This window comes from Plasmodium brasilianum, chromosome 4, assembly GCF_023973825.1.
Source record: "Plasmodium brasilianum strain Bolivian I chromosome 4, whole genome shotgun sequence".
Lineage (NCBI taxonomy): Eukaryota > Apicomplexa > Aconoidasida > Haemosporida > Plasmodiidae > Plasmodium > Plasmodium brasilianum.
In genome coordinates this window covers 414,221-431,073 of record NC_090117.1, presented here as the reverse complement: position 1 = coordinate 431,073, position 16,853 = coordinate 414,221, and the positions used below count along the sequence as shown (strand labels likewise).

Here is a 16,853-nt window from a genome sequence, read left to right as displayed (position 1 = left end):
CAAAAATATGATCGCCATTTCGTCTATTTTGTTAAATGTGCAAGTGGAATGCTTGCCCATTTTAAAAGTTATCCCCACTTTACTGTTTTTTATTCACTTTTGTTTTCCTCAGCTTTGTTTCATTCAGTTTAGTTCATTCAGTTTGGTTCATTCAGTTTGTTTTATGCTGTTTTAGCTTTTTTTTTTTTATGTGTTCCTTAAAACGTGTGTGCGCGCATATGTATGCACACAAAAAGCACAAATGCGCTTCATAATTTTTCGTGGAATCCATTTTAAAATAATCATTAGTAGCTACATCAATCGTAGCGGTGCCGTATGGATCATACTCACAATGTGCGTCTTTCCATTTAGGATAATAAATGGGGAATAAAAAGATAAGAACAAAAAAAAAAAAAGAAAAAAAATTATCGAATAGCTATCCGTTTAATACGTAAAAATACATAAAGCTCCTTCATAAGGGGATAGAAATTAATTCTTTGATAAAAAGTTGATGAAATTTGTAATATATGCGAATATATCATATACATTTTGTGCCATGTTAAACTACAGGCTTGTACAAATTTGATGAATAAAAACGAATTAAAAAGTTGTGTAAAAGGTCATCAAAAAGGTGAGTTAAAAATATGAACAGTACATACGATTTTACAATATTTACGAAAAAAAAAGCAACTGTCGATCCATTATTTAAAATAAAAAGTAAAGCTTCCGACTCATTCTTTATCTTCTTTTTTATATTCTTGATATATTCTATTATGTCCTTTTCATTAACATTATTTTTTTTAAAATACGAATAAGCATCGATTAATGAAAACATTATATTATATAAAAGGGAAAAATAAATAAAAAAAATTTTGGACGTCATAAAATGGGAAAACTTATTTTTCATTCTCATAGGTTTGTTATTGTAAAATGAAATTTTATAATCGTAATATTTTAATTTAAAAATACTCAATAGAAGTGAACAAATTAATAACACGATGAAGTGAGCAAATTTTAACCAGTCAACATTGACATTTCCGATTGTATCCCGAGGGGTACTTCCCATGTAGTTGTACCTGACCAGCTGTATATTGCTCTCTTTTTCATCGTTCTTATTTTCGTCTTCATGGATATTATTTTCGTCATCATGGATATTATTTTCGTCATCATGGATATTATTTTCGTCATCATGGATATTATTTTCATCATCATGGATATTATTTTCATCATCATGGATATTATTTTCATCATCATGGATATTATTTTCCTTGTCATCATTATATGGGCTACTATTCTTATCATCTCTTTTATGAAAAATCCTTGGTGTGCGTTTACGTATCTCCCCCTCAGTAGTGGTATTAATATTATCATTATTATTAACATATTTTTCAGTGATCATAATATATTCATTTAGTTTTTCATCTTTCTCTTCTTTTAGACTTCCATTTTTACTTCGATTTTCGATTCTCCCTTCGCTTTTTGCACCATCGTCGTGTATACCATAGCTACATTCACTTCTGTCAATCAGTTTCTTCTTACATTTCTCTTCCCCATCTTGTTTATTTACTACTTCATTCAAGTTATCCATTTTTATGATATTTTTATTATTATCATTCAAACTTTCGTCCTTTTGCTTCTTTTCAATGATCCCTTTTTCCTTTTCATCATCACTGTGGGTGGCTTTACCAAGCAATATCTTCATCCGCTCTTTATTTTTTCTGAGCAATCTTTCTCTTCTTCTTATCTCGTTCTTGTCCATTTTTGATGGCTCACATGAAGTTAAGAATGTTTACCTACCCGTTTGGATGTACTTACATACCCTTTTGGGGGGGGGGGGGTATCTACGCGCACGTCTTTGTATATTTAGCACGTTCGTGTATATTTACATACGCGCTTGCATATATACGCGTACATGAAATAAGCTAACGGCACTTCCGCTTCAAAAGTATGGAAACGTTATCCTAAAGTTGGTATTCATTTCGTATATTCCTCTTAGCAATTTATATGTTTAAAGGACCGTACAAACGTGCGCAGTGGTGTATATTGATAATGTACGTACGTAAGTATATACATATGTATATATGTACTTATGTATGTACATGTATACATACACGTGTGTATAAGCGTTTTTCCTTTTTTTTTTTTTTTTTTTTTTTTTTTTGTATCTCTCTTTTCCTTAATAAGTTTGAACAGTTGCTCTCGCAAATTAAACGCTTACGTTTATGCACACGTATATAAATATTTCCGTACACTTCCTTACGAGGAAATTTACAGTGCTGTAAAAAAAATAAAAAAAAAAAAAAGGAAAAAAAAAAGGCGAAAAAAAAAAAAAAAAAGGGGAAAAAAAAAGGGGAAACAAAAAGGGAAAAAAAAAAAGGGGAAAAACAAAGGGAAAAAAAAAAAGGGGAAAAAAAAAGAAAAAAAAAAGGAAAAAAAAAGAAAAAAAAAAGGAAAAAAAAAGAAAAAAATTATAAGAAAAATATCTTTCTTTTACTTGTATTGTTTCTTACTTCCCGAGTTACCCTCTTTTAATTTTATCACATCAATAAGTAGGGCCTTCATACATATATATTTAAGCGTATGCTAAAAAAAGAAGTTTCAAATATGCGACTTGCTCAGACTTAAATTTTTTTTTTTTTCTTTTTAGTCTACCTGGGTATCAGTTAGGGTACATCATTATATATGTATATATATACATATGTATGTACTTTAAAAAAAAAAAAAAAGAAAAGAAAAATTGTGTTACGACTATTTTATTTGACACTGAATTGAACAAAGTCGCTTTGGCAGCGGTGATTTTTATCCTAATATCTTTCCTTTTTCATTTTGCTTCAAATCATCTCGGGGAATGTTTTACCTTGTTTACTGGAAAAGGAAGTGTATCCTTATAAAAATTTTTTTAACATGTATTTGCGTTTTCACGGGAAATTATATTAATCTTACCGTACAGAAACTTTGGGCGACCTCTTTTTTTGAAGTTATTTATTTTGATATTCCTCCCATGGCTTGTTTTCCCTTAAATGCTTCATTGCATACATATATATATATGTATATATATATATATATATTATATATAATATATATGTAGAGAGAGAATAATAATATCCCGCAAATTTTAAGTTTGGCAGGCCAAACTGTACATTTGTAATCGCAAAATTTTTTGCAATTATACATATATTTATATAAACGGGAATAAATATATGTGAAAACATGTACGTGCTTATTTTAGCTCGAATGAATATGTAAATAATGAACGTACATATTTATAAATGGTCGGATGATTCTCTTACCTTTGCTGCATTTTAAAGATTGTATTTTACAAAAAAAAAAAAAAAAAAAAAAACATGCCATAAGTGGGCAAACGTGCTTTTGAGTCCCATTGGGTGGGTATGTATATAAACGTATATATGAACTTGTAGATAATCGTATAGATAAACGTATATATGTTTATGTACGTGTGCGTATGTACGTACTTATGCATATATTTGTATGTATACAGAGTGGCACAAGTTGAAAGGCATTTCTTTTTTTTTTCGCTCTCTATGTACAATGATTAGCATTTGCAAAAAAAAAAAAAGCCTTACGTACTGTGATTGTTGACGTGGGGTTGAAGTTTATTTAACATTTTTATTTTTATTTTTTTATTTTTTTTTTTTATTTTATTTTATTTTTATTCTTTTTAAATTTTATTTTTAACGAAAGTGGAAAATACTGGAGTAATATATAACTTCGGTTTTCATTTTTTCAAATTTCAAAATGGCTGTTAAGATTGAATCATCTTATATCCTCAAGGAGTTTGTGAGTCCAGGTGATTATTTTATGGAACGTGTACCAGTGAAGAAGCGCTTCCCTTGTGCATGCACACACTGCATATTTTTTTACTTTTCTCGTTTATGCCATATTTTTTTGCTTTTCTCGTTTATGCCATATTTTTTTACTTTTCTCGTTTATGCCATATTTTTTTGCTTTTCTCGGGTTTCCCATTTTGTTGATTCTTTGCCCCTCCCTGCAGAGGCCCCCAAGGAAGAGGAAGAAAGCGATGAGGAGCAGATAACGGAGGAGGACAGCTGGGTTGTAATAGGGTCGTTTTTTGGTAGTCATGGATTGGTGAACCAGCAGATAGAGAGTTATAACGACTTTATAGAATATAGGATGCAAGAAATTATAGATGAACATCCACAGATTGAAATAAGACCACAACCACAATACAGATCAGATAAAGAAGAAAATAATAATATAATATATTCTTTAAAATTTGGACAGTTATCTTTAGATAGACCATTTTATGATGAAAGGAATATGATAAATAAAAATTTATGGCCTCAAGAAGCACGGTTACGTAATTTAACATACTCATCAGCTATATATATAGACATAGAACAGAACACATATATAATAGATGAAGTAACAAAGAAGCAAATATTAAAAGAAAAATTTATATATGAGAGGATAAATTTAGGGAGAATACCGTTAATGTTAAAATCAATGTTCTGTTGGACCAAAGGATTACCAGAAAATGAAATTGCAGATATGGGGGAATGTGCATTTGATCAAGGTGGTTACTTCATTGTTAACGGAGGAGAAAAGGTATTAGTAGCACAAGAACGAATGGCTAATAATTTTATTTATGTATTTAAAAAAAAGCAACCATCGAAATTTGGATGGATAGCAGAAATTAGATCACAGATGGAAAAGTCTCAAGCGACTTCTGCATTTTCTGTAAAAATGAAAACCAAAGGAGGAACAGGAGTAGGTGTATCTCGGGGTAGTAGTAATAGTAGTTCGTCCAAAGCAGGTGGACAATTAGTAGCAACATTACCATATATAAGGACCGAAATATCTGTTGGTATATTATTTCGAGCGTTAGGATGTACCTCAGATAGAGATATATTACAAAGAATTGTATATGATTTTAATGACAAGTTGATGATAAATACTTTAAGAGAAACATTAGAAGAATGTATTGATTATCCTACACAAGATATTTGTTTAGATTTTATTGGGAAGAGAGGACCTACTGTTGGTGCTTCTAGAGAAAAGAGAATTTTATATGCAAAGGAATTGCTACGTAAAGAGGTATTACCACATATGGGTACAGGTCCAGGGGTAGAAAGTAAAAAATCATATTTTATCGGTTATATGATAAATAGATTATTATTAGCAGAGTTAGGACGAATTAAAGAAGATGATAGAGATCATTTTGGGAAAAAAAGATTAGATATAGCTGGACCATTGATGGCAAGTAGCTTTTCAACGTACTTTAGGAAAATGGCAAAAGATGTAAGAAGAGTATTACAAAGACAAATAGATAACAATAAACCATTTGATGTAGCTGGTGCTATTAGGAGTTGTTCACAAATTACTCAAGGAATGCAGTATCAATTAGCTACAGGTAACTGGGGAAAGGATAAAGATGGAAAAGTAATCAGAACAGGTGTAGCACAAGTATTAAACCGGTTAACCTATTCTTCTTGTTTGTCCCATTTGAGAAGATTGAACACCCCTTTGGGTAGAGAAGGGAAGATGGCTAAACCAAGGCAATTACATAATACACATTGGGGTATGATATGTCCATTTGAAACACCAGAAGGACAATCCGTTGGTCTTGTTAAAAATTTATCTTTAATGTGTGATATAAGTGTTGGTACCTCTACTAATAATATATATGAGTTTTTATTAGAATGGGGTTTAGAATCCTTAGATGAAGTGCCTCCTCAATTAATGAAGGAAAAAGTAAAATTGTTTCTAAATGGAAAATGGGTAGGATGTTTTAATCAAATTGACAATTTAATTGAAACATTGTATGAGTTAAGAAGACGATGTGATATATCACCTGAAGCATCTATTGTTAGAGATGTAAACAGTAAAGAAATTAAAATTTTTACCGATTCGGGTAGGGCAATGAGACCATTATATGTTGTTAAGAATGTGAATGGTGAAAATAGATTGAAATTAACTAAGGAGCATGTTAGAAACATATCTAAACATCCAGATACGTATAATTGGGATTATTTAATACAAGAAGGCATTATAGAATATATTGACTGTGAAGAAGAAGAGACGACTATGATCAGTATGTTTATTGATGATTTAAAGACAGGTACAGGATATTATAATAATTATACTCATTGTGAAATACATCCATCCTTAATACTAGGCGTCTGTGCTTCTATTATACCATTTAGTGATCATAATCAAAGCCCTCGTAATACATATCAAAGTGCAATGGGTAAACAAGCTATGGGTATATATGTTACAAATTTTAATATACGATTAGATACATTAGCTCATTTGTTATACTATCCACAAAGACCATTAGTATGTACCAAGGTAATGGAGTACTTACGATTCCGGGATTTACCTGCAGGAATTAATGCTATTGTTGCAATTATGTGTTATACTGGATATAATCAAGAAGACAGTTTAATTATGAACCAGTCATCTATTGATAGAGGTTTGTTCAGGAGCGTATTCTATCGTAGTTACACCAGTGAAGAGAAACAACAAGGTAGTTTAATTATTGAGTCGTTTGAAAAACCGTCCATCAGAGTTGTTAAAAATTTAAAAAGAGCAGACTATACAAAGTTAGATGATGATGGACTAATAGCTCCAGGAATTAGGGTTTTAGGAGATGATGTAATAATAGGAAAGGTATCACCGAACATCGAGGATGAAGATGATATAGTCATACAAAGAAAGGTGCCTACAACACAGGTTTATAGTAGCACAGGTGCTATCTCTTCTTCTTCTTTGACTTCATCTTCTGCATTATCTTCTTCTGCTGCTGCTAGTAGTGGTGGTGGTCATACATCCTCTTCATTGAGTAGTTCTTTGTTAACACGTGGAAATGTTGATAGCCCGTATGCTTCTCCTATAATTTCATCAAACGTTCTGGACAGTCCTCCAGATTCACCTGTTAGTGATAAGTATAGTATTGATGGTGGTAGCGGTGGCGGTGTTGTTGGTGCACCAAGTATTATATCTGCTAGTCCATCCAGTACAACATATTATAGTACTACAGCTGGTGGAGGAGATACGTACTATGCAAGTACAAATAATGCAAAATATGGAACAACAGCTATTAGTACCACTACAAAAGATGATACAGAATTACCAACGTTAACAATTAGTACCTCAAATATATTAAAACAATATAAAAAAGATTGTTCTTTAAGTTTACGAGCAAATGAAAATGGAGTAGTTGACACAGTTATGTTATCATCAAATAGTAGAGGAAACAAATTTGCTAAGGTAAAAGTACGTTCTGTCCGTATCCCACAGATAGGTGATAAATTTGCAAGTAGACATGGACAAAAGGGTACAATAGGAATTACATATAGAATTGAAGATATGCCATTTAGTTCAGATGGTACATATCCAGATATAATTATGAATCCACATGCTGTTCCATCTCGTATGACTATTGGGCATTTAGTAGAATGTTTGTCAGGAAAAGTGGCAGCAATAGAAGGAAGTGAAGGGGATGCAACACCATTTTCTAAAATAACAGTTCAAGAAATTTCAAATAAATTGCATAAATTAGGATATGAGAAATATGGAAATGATATATTATATAATGGACATAATGGGAAAATGTTAAAATCAAAAATTTTTATTGGTCCGACTTATTATCAAAGGTTAAAACATATGGTTGAAGATAAAATACATGCTAGAAGTAGAGGACCTTTAACTATGATTACACGTCAACCAACAGAAGGAAGATCAAGAGATGGTGGTCTACGTTTTGGTGAAATGGAAAGAGATTGTATGATTTCACATGGTTCAGCAAAAATGCTCAAAGAAAGATTATTTGAAGAAAGTGATGCTTATCGTGTACATGTTTGTGATAACTGTGGTTTATGTTGTATTGCTGACATTAACAAAAATGCCTACGAATGTACTGTGTGTAATAGCAAAACGAACATTTCCCAGATTTACATTCCCTATGCATGCAAATTGTTGTTTCAGGAACTTATGACCATGGCTATATACCCCAAGCTTGTGCTCGAGGACATGTGAGCGGGTTAGAGGCTCCCTGTCCAGAGTGAATAAATGTGAAAGCAGCATTTTAATGCATTCATTTTGATATAACTAGGTGAACATGTATGTGTTTTGTAAAGTGCTGCAACGAAAGATGGCTCCTCCCTCAAATGGCGTGTATCTTGGTAGTGTACCAAATATCTCTGTGTGTATGTATGTATATGTTTATGTATGTTTACATTTTTATATAGGTGTATGTTCACGTGTGCATACTATTTTTTTTTTTTTTTTTTGCTTAATTTTTTATGTTTCCCATTTTTACATTAATTAAACCACTTTTGAATGTTATTTTGTTATTCTTTCGTATTATTTTTTTTATCACTTTTTTTATCACTTTTTTTATCACTTTTTTTATCACCTTTTTTATCACTTTTTTTATCACTTTTTTTATCACCTTTTTTATCACTTTTTTTATCACCTTTTTTATCACTTTTTTTATTACCCTTTTTTTAATACGCTTTCTTCTCATTTCTTCTCTTTTCATCTCTTTTCTTCTCTTCTCATCTCTTTTCATCTCTTTTCTTCTCTTCTCATCTCTTTTCATCTCTTTTCATCTCTTTTTTTTTTTTTTTTTTTTTTTTCGAGCTATTTGATGAGGAAATACACGCACGCGTACATACTGATGCGAGTGCTGTAACGTGTGAGTTAAAATAATCTTTTGCTCCTCTTTAAATTTAGTGAAAATAAAAACATCGTATTTACATTCCAAATCAAAAAAAAAAAAAATGTGCTACTGTTACTGCGCATTGGTATGTGAATGTGTGTACGTGTATTCAGTGAAAACAAACTTAAGTGCATGTGGAACCATGTGTTCATTTTTCAAAATATTTTAAAATATTTCCTGACTTTTCAAAATGGTGAAGCAGAATGAGCATACAGTTTGGTCTACCCTTCTCCCCCCGTCCACAACGCACACACGCACATCTACAAGCGTTTAATATTGCACAATTCAGAAAAAAAAAAAAATAATTAAAATAAAGAAATAATTGGATAAATAAATGGATAAATAAATGGATAAATAAATAGATAAATAAATGAATAAATAAATGAATAAATAGATGAATAAATAAATGAATAAATAGATGAATAAATAAATGAATAGATAAATGAATAAATAAATGAATAAATAGATGAATAAATAAATGAATAAATAAATGAATAAATAAATGAATAAATAAATGAATAAATAAATGAATAAATAGATGAATAAATAAAAAAGTGCAGGTCGCGACTTATATATATGCAGGGGTAGCACCCCGAATGCGCGTATGGAGAGGCGAACGAGCCTCTTTGTTCATCTAAAGGATCAACTCGTCCAGGGGTATTTTCATCTCCTTGGAAATGCTCCTGATCGTCTCTTCAGGTACGTGAATGACCAACTTAGAATAAGGATCTAGCGACTCATAGGCCATAGAATTAGTAGTTTCAGAAAAGATATTATTATTTGGAGAGGAAAAATTATTAGTTGAGTTTAAAAGAGCACTACCACAATATCCACTCCATTGTACTCCATTCATTAAACTATTTCTGACTAGGCAAGATAAATTATTAGAGGAAGAAAAAGTAATAAAACCTAGCTGTATTAATGTATTTATCTGATGACATATTAAACTATTTAAAATTAATTGTTCATCAAAGAAACATACTAATAAACAATCTGTTAAACATAACCATCTAATAAAAGTAAAATTTTTTGGAATTGCTTGACCTATTAACGTTAAAATGGACTCATTTTTATTTCTTGTTTTTCTTTTTTTCGGTAAACTAAAAGCACCTCCTTTTACTGTAGCATTGAAAAACCTTTTATCTGTTATGGGTAAATTCCTAGAAGCTAGGTAGGCTCCTACTAACAAAATTTTTGAATAAAAAGATAAATCAATTTTATTTTTTAAATTACTTTCATTTAGAAAAACAGAATCGATTAATTCAAATGTGAAGTGACTAGCATGATTATATGTTGCAACTCGTATGTGTGTGTCAATATTCCTTTGTAATGCATTCATATTTTCTACAATCGGTTCTAAAGATCCTTCTATAATAGGTCTAATAAATAATGGCCACATATGGGAACATATAAATAGCAGTTCATGAAAATCACTCTTGTAATCTTTATAAGACACATTAACAATATAGTCAATATATCTACACCATATATCATATATTACATCGTTGTTTAATATAACATTCTTTTTTTTTATTAAAAATTCTTTTTTATTATCTTTTACGTAAAAAATTTTTAAGTCCTTATCATTGTATGTTAACAGAGATTCAAAACACATAGTTTCATATAATCTGTACAGAATATTCTTACACATATCAGCTGTATATGAGTCAAACCAAACAGTAGGAGGTTGAGGTAACCCATCAAAAATTTCATCTGGTAATGGTGATCTATTTATTAATATAACACATAACCCTCTTGTTATCTTATTCGCTTTTGTTACATCGGCATAAGGTCCTTTTATATATTCATGTATTCTAGTTAAGGCATAGAACAAGTCAGGATGCGTTCGAACCAAGTATCTAATATTGTCCAGAATGAAAACTACTGAACGATCATATAATTTGTCTTTATAATAATGATTCTTGTTATTCCTGCACTTTTTTTTGTTTTCCTTTTCTTCCGCATTATTCCCGTTCACTGGGCTATTTATTCTGCCGCCATTATTTTCCTCTCCCGATGCTTCTCCTACTGCTGCTCCTTTTTTTTTCTTTTTAGATGCTATTTTTTCCAAACCCTGCTCGTCGTCAGGCCTAAATGACAAAAGCTTATGTAGGATATTAAAAAAGTTGTCCGTGTTAGAAACACTGGTAGGCACTAATTTTGTTGGATCATATGAACAGTTCATAATATTATTTACTTTCTTATATTCATTAAACTCTTTCAGCAAATTAATACTTAAATCTTTTAGTATAGTATGAAATATAACATTTTTGGCTGATCTACCTGATTGATAAACAGCCATTAAGCAGTTAACATAAGCAAAAGGAACATTCATTAATTTTATAAAATTTTTAACTACTTTTGTTTTCCCCATTCCTGGCAATCCTAACACTTGAATAACTGAAATAGGGTCCCTTAAATCACCTAAGAGATTAATTAGTCGATGTAGTTGCACTTCTCTTTCAAATCCACACGTTTTTAAACAAGCAATATATGAATTTAAAATATCGTGTGGTATTGCTGGAATTAGTTCCTTAAAATGACCCTCACCGATCATTTCATTCAGTTCTTCGTCATATAAACTATTGTATTCGTCTAACTCGTCTGAACTGTTCACATTTTCGTCCAATTCGTCTGAACTGTTCACATTTTCGTCCAATTCGTCTGAACTGTTCACATTTTCATCCAATTCGACTGAACTGGTCACATTTTCATCCATTTTAGCTGACATGTGCATCTTTTCGTCCATTTTAGCTGACATGTGCATCTTTTCGTCCATTTCGCCTAACATGTGCTCCTTTTCGCGAATTGATCCCAAATTGTTGACGTTATCCCCCCTTGACGCTTGACATTTTTTGCGCTCATTATATTCGCAATACCTATCAGTCTCGTTGTTACTGATCTGGGTGTCGTAGCTGACTTGATCCTCGTAACCGATCCGCTCATTGTAATCACCCTCTTCATCGTAATCACTCTCTTCAATGTAATTGTCGTTTGTTTCCCGTTCACCCTCACTTTCGTGCAGTTTTTCAAAACTTCGTTTTTGCTGCACATAATCTTGTTCATTTTTTTTTAACCCTGCAAAATTTACCTGAATTTGGGAGCTATTTTTTAAGTTTGTATTGGAAGCCTTTCTCTTTGTATTCTTCTCATTGTTCATATTTGTACTCACAACTTCCCATTTTTCGAAATTTGAAATAGAATAAGTTTGTTCTATCTTTTTTGAATTCTTCAAAGTATTGCTCTTTTGTTTTTTTGGGGAGCTAAAGCGGTAAATGCATTCCTGTGATGTTTCATTACAATCATCAGAGTTTATATCACTTTCATTGTTTTTTAGTTTGTACATTTTTTGTACTTGTATTTCATTGTAAAAAAAAAAAAAAAAAAGGGGGGGAAATTGAAGAGAAAATTTTTCTTACCTTGGGAGAGAACCCCTAGAGTTAGAAAATTTCTGTAGTGTTTAGAAATAAAAAAATAAAAAAAAGATATATTTTGTGTACGCCAAATGGCTATAAGGGAATAAACCAAATATAAATACAGATGAAGAAGTGTGAAAAGAGCCCTAAAAAAGAACGAATACAAATATATTAAGTTATGCATTAGGTAAAAAAATAAACTAAAAAAAATTATATGAAGAATAAGACTAGCATGAACAAAAATAAATGCCATGTTACGTTTACTTTGTATAAATGAAATAATGAATAAATGAAAGGAAAATATAAATTATTCAACGAAAAGAAATCAAAAAGAAAAAATAAGAAAAAGGTGCTAACAAATGTATTTATTAAAAAGTCAATTTTAGAACATGTACAGGCAAGAATATACAGAACGCCTGTTAGAACATAATTTCAAACTTAAGCATATACAAATTGGGGGCAAATACTGAAGAAGAGTTAATTAAATAGCTCTATAATAAATTATTTAAAAAAAAAACAAAAAAACAAAAACGAGGTAGGGGGAAAAAATATATTATAATTTTAAAATTAAAAATTTCAGATTTTAGTATCACAAAATAAGTATTAATCGCCTTTTTTTTAATTAAACATGTGCAATGTGCATTTCGCTTAGTGGTACACATGCGTATTCAACTAATAGCGTTCTCTTATTTAATGTTTGAGAGTAACGCATTTTTTTATCTTCACGCGCCTCTTCATTTGTTCTTTTATTTTACCGCTTTACCGTTGTTATTGCTTTTTTGCTATTTTTACCGCTTTGTAGTATTTATTTGTCATATTTTATTTTAATTTATTCTATTTAATTTTATTCTATTTTATTCTATTTTATTCTATTTAATTTAATTTTATTTTATTTTATTCTATTTAATTTTATTCTACTTAATTTTATTCTACTTAATTTTATTCTACTTAATTTTATTCTACTTAATTTTATTCTACTTAATTTTATTCTACTTAATTTTATTCTATTTAATTTAATTTTACCTATATTTTTCATTTGTACTTCATGAGACTATAACGTGAAATAACAGTAAAATTTTGAACAGACTGTTTTCAAAATATTTAATGACAAAAATAGAAGATGGAAAGGGGAAGAAAAAATGAAAGGGAAATGGACAAGCTAAAATTATGCTAAGGTTGAAAGGGGGCAAAAAATTAAAATTGGAATAATGTGTAAAACTAAAAAAAATAACATACAAATGCATGTGCATATGCTTTTGAGACAAATAATGATTAAAAAAAAAAAAAAAAAAAAAATATACGTTATATATTACATATTATGTAATATGTATTTTATATTTATTTAAAATTTGGTAATATTGGGATAACACAAGAAAAAAAAATTTATAAGATGATTTGGCGAAATATAAAAAGGAGTATCTTATGGTGGATAACAAATTAAAAACGGGGAACAACATAATAGGTAAATGTCAAAATGTACGATATTAATAGAAAAATTTGTATATATTTTTTTCCTTTTTTTTTCCTTTTTTATTTATTTTTTTTCATATTATTCCTAAATTACTTTATTTTTTTTCTGCGTAAAATTTGCACTTACTGACAAATTCTTCTGCACTTTTCTATTTACTGGAAGAAGCCTTAAACAGAAATGTGTAATTAAAAAAAAAAAAAAATTTGTATAAAAAAGGCATAAAAATAAAAGTTAAATTAAAAGAAATTTATAATTAAGCGGGTCCATATTGCTTTTTTCATTGTTTTATATCCTTATAATACCATAAATAAGAAAATGGAGTTTCAAACACTTCTATGAGTGATTCGTGAAATGGCTGCGTTTTCCCCTTTATGTTTTTTAAAAGTTCTATGCCTGTGTAATCGTTTAAAAGTATGTAATTTCACTTCCTCCTTGAATTTGTAAATATGGTAAGGCGAAATGATTATACAAACATAAGCATATATATGTACAAACATAAGCATATATATGTACACACATATTTATATATATGTATATGTACTTATATGACCACGTACTTTTGCGTATTTGTGTTTTTTTAAAAAACCTGTTGTGTTTGTTTTTATTGCACAATACTGATCGACTAGCATAACAAGCGCAATCATTCCAAATATTAGAGAGCTTATGGTGTTTACCTTAAAACATTCATAAAAATAAGCACATATTTCATAACATCTATTAAAATTAACGAGAATATGTTTCAATGCAAAAGAAGGTTATTATTCTTTTCTTTTCTTTTCCCATTATGTTACTATGATATGAATGAGATCCATTTTTGTGAGCACACACTGGAAAAAGAAAAAATATTTGAACAAAATGAGAAAAATATGAACAAAATATGAGTAAAATAAAAAAAACATGAACAAGATATGTGCAAAAAAAATAAGTATTAAGAACAACAAAGAAATTTAATAAATAAGTTGTAAACAAAAATAGTATTCGTTATTTTCAGTTTTACCTCAGCTTTAAAATTATGTTGGGACTTTATACATGTTATAATTTTAAAAATAACTACAAAGCAGCAATTGCAACACATTAATAATGCGTACTAAAAAAAAAAAATAAAAAATAAAAAAAAATACATTACTTCACACTACAATACAATAAAGTAAAACAAAACAAACATGAAGAACAAATAAAGCACAATGTTTTTTGTTCTTGAACATGATATGCATATAATATCATTAAGAGTTACAAGGCGTAACGGCTTTATTATAGTTCCATAGCACTGCTATGAGATTATTATTAATCTTTTTATTATTTCGCATTTACAAAATTTAGAAGAATAAAGAATTTCTGGTTGTATAACCCAACACAGTTATTAATCCATATGCCTTTATTATTGTATATATAAAAAAAGAACGGGGAAAAATGTATTTTTTTTTCCATTGGTTTATGTGCGTATATGCACATATATATATATATATATATATATATATATATATATATATATATATATATATATATGTATTATATGTGTATATATTTTATTGTTTTTTTATTTTTTTTATATTATTATTTTTTATATTTTTAATTTTCTTTTTTTCCTCGATTCAAATTATGAACATATGCATAATTTTACAGTGATGGTCCATTTTTATTACGCATTTTTTGCACACTGAACAATGGTGAGATCTTTTTATTTTTGGAAGATTACACTTTTCACACATATTTACTCTAATTTCATATTCAGTTGTATTTTCTCCTGAAAATTCTATAAGAAATGATATAAAAAAAAAAAAGAGAATAGTCGTCTATATATTGAGAGAAGAATAAATAAAATACGTAAAAAAAATAAAAATAAAAAAATAAATGAAATGAAAAGAAAATAAAAGAAAATAAAAGAAAATCCATGAAATCATATGGAGATACATTAAAATACATGGAAATACATGAAAACAAATGAACTGTTGAACTGTTATCATGAATAGTGTACCTGCCTCGTTTAAAAAACCAGGATTTTTGAAAAGACAAGTTGTGTAACACCATAAGGTCATACAGGTTGCAGACCAAAATGAAAAAAGAGAAATTGTTCTTATTTTTATTCTGACAAGAAAAAAAAAGAAAAAAATATATCGTTTATTATTTGTATACCTCTAAAAGTGGAACTTATTTATGCATCACTCAATTCGCGGGAAATTTTAATTAAAAAAGTTGATAGTTCAACTGAGTATTCATAATAGTTTCCTTATCTCCCTCTCTACATATGTTTGTATGTATTTATGTATGCATATACACACTTGCACATATATAAGCGTCTTTTTCCCTTTTTATCTTTTTTTTTTTTTTTTTTTTACGCAAAGGTTGATATAAATTTGGAACACATGTACATGGACTGAAAGAGTAAAGTGTATGTCTGTTAATAGTAATAAGGGAAATAGAGTTGTCGGATTTTTTTTTTTTTTTTTCTTTACTTTTTTGGTTTTTCTTTTTTGTTTATTTTTAAATTTTATATCACTCTTGTTTTCCCTTTTTTTTTATTTTATATTGTACAAGTATAACAATAAGGGATCTGTATAATGTTAAGAGAGTTTCTTTTATCTTAATTTTCATCATGTGGTGGAAAATTATTATTTTAAAAAATAGTAGTGAAAATATGTAAAAAAAAGGCTAAACATACTTACATATGTACATGTGTACATGTGTATGTGTTGTATATATATTTTTACAAAACTGAATATTATAGGAAATTATAATTTTTTGCTATAAGAAATTAAGGGGGAGAGGTTTTTCTTTTTTTTTTTTTTTTTTAATACTATTACTTTATTTAAAAAGCTGTAACGATTGTATAAAGATGTAGAAGTAAGCCCTTATATGTAAAGAAGTTTATAATTTTTGTGAAATCGGTAAATTAAAGGTTTTATACTGGTTATTTGTTGAATTGAAAAAAAAAAAAAAAAAAAAATAGCTTCATATGATGAGAAATATACAAAAAAAAGGAGGAAAAAAAATAAAAAAAGAAATTACAAGAACAGTAATGCACACAGAATATTTCATTAACATACATAAAATTGTTAATATTTTAAATAATTCTCAAAAATAAACATGAAGAAGTTATGTGTTTTTATTCTTATATATGCCTTCATATTTTTTGCATTAAAGCACGATGTTCATAGGAATTTCTTTGAAAAAACTTTGAATTTTTTTTTTTTTTTTTCGAATAGGTATCACTATTTTTAATTGTATGTTTTTAAAATAATTAAGGAATTGTTCTCAATATATTCGACACTCTGATGTAATATTT

The 16,853-nt window shown here is 28.9% G+C and overlaps 4 protein-coding genes across 4 annotated transcripts; 1 reads left to right on the top strand and 3 right to left on the bottom strand.

Moving 5' to 3' along the window:
- Positions 1–538: 538 nt before the first annotated feature.
- Positions 539–1,738, bottom strand: MKS88_001105 (uncharacterized protein; the record flags this gene model as incomplete). Its single annotated transcript, XM_067219763.1, has 1 exon — positions 539–1,738. The coding sequence occupies one exon, from the start codon at positions 1,736–1,738 to the stop codon at positions 539–541; it is 1,200 nt and encodes a 399-aa protein (XP_067075037.1).
- Positions 1,739–3,735: 1,997 nt separating this feature from the next.
- Positions 3,736–7,998, top strand: MKS88_001104 (DNA-directed RNA polymerase II subunit RPB2; the record flags this gene model as incomplete). Its single annotated transcript, XM_067219762.1, has 2 exons — positions 3,736–3,787; positions 3,992–7,998. The coding sequence occupies 2 exons, from the start codon at positions 3,736–3,738 to the stop codon at positions 7,996–7,998; spliced, it is 4,059 nt and encodes a 1,352-aa protein (XP_067075036.1).
- Positions 7,999–9,317: 1,319 nt separating this feature from the next.
- Positions 9,318–12,029, bottom strand: MKS88_001103 (origin recognition complex subunit 5; the record flags this gene model as incomplete). Its single annotated transcript, XM_067219761.1, has 1 exon — positions 9,318–12,029. One exon carries the CDS (start codon positions 12,027–12,029, stop codon positions 9,318–9,320), a length of 2,712 nt encoding a protein of 903 aa, XP_067075035.1.
- A 959-nt stretch (positions 12,030–12,988) lies between these two features.
- Positions 12,989–15,606, bottom strand: MKS88_001102 (palmitoyltransferase DHHC11; the record flags this gene model as incomplete). The annotated part of the gene is made up of 7 exons (XM_067219760.1): positions 12,989–13,150; positions 13,664–13,736; positions 13,873–13,963; positions 14,157–14,244; positions 14,568–14,657; positions 15,286–15,323; positions 15,546–15,606. The coding sequence occupies 7 exons, from the start codon at positions 15,604–15,606 to the stop codon at positions 12,989–12,991; spliced, it is 603 nt and encodes a 200-aa protein (XP_067075034.1).
- Positions 15,607–16,853: the final 1,247 nt, after the last annotated feature.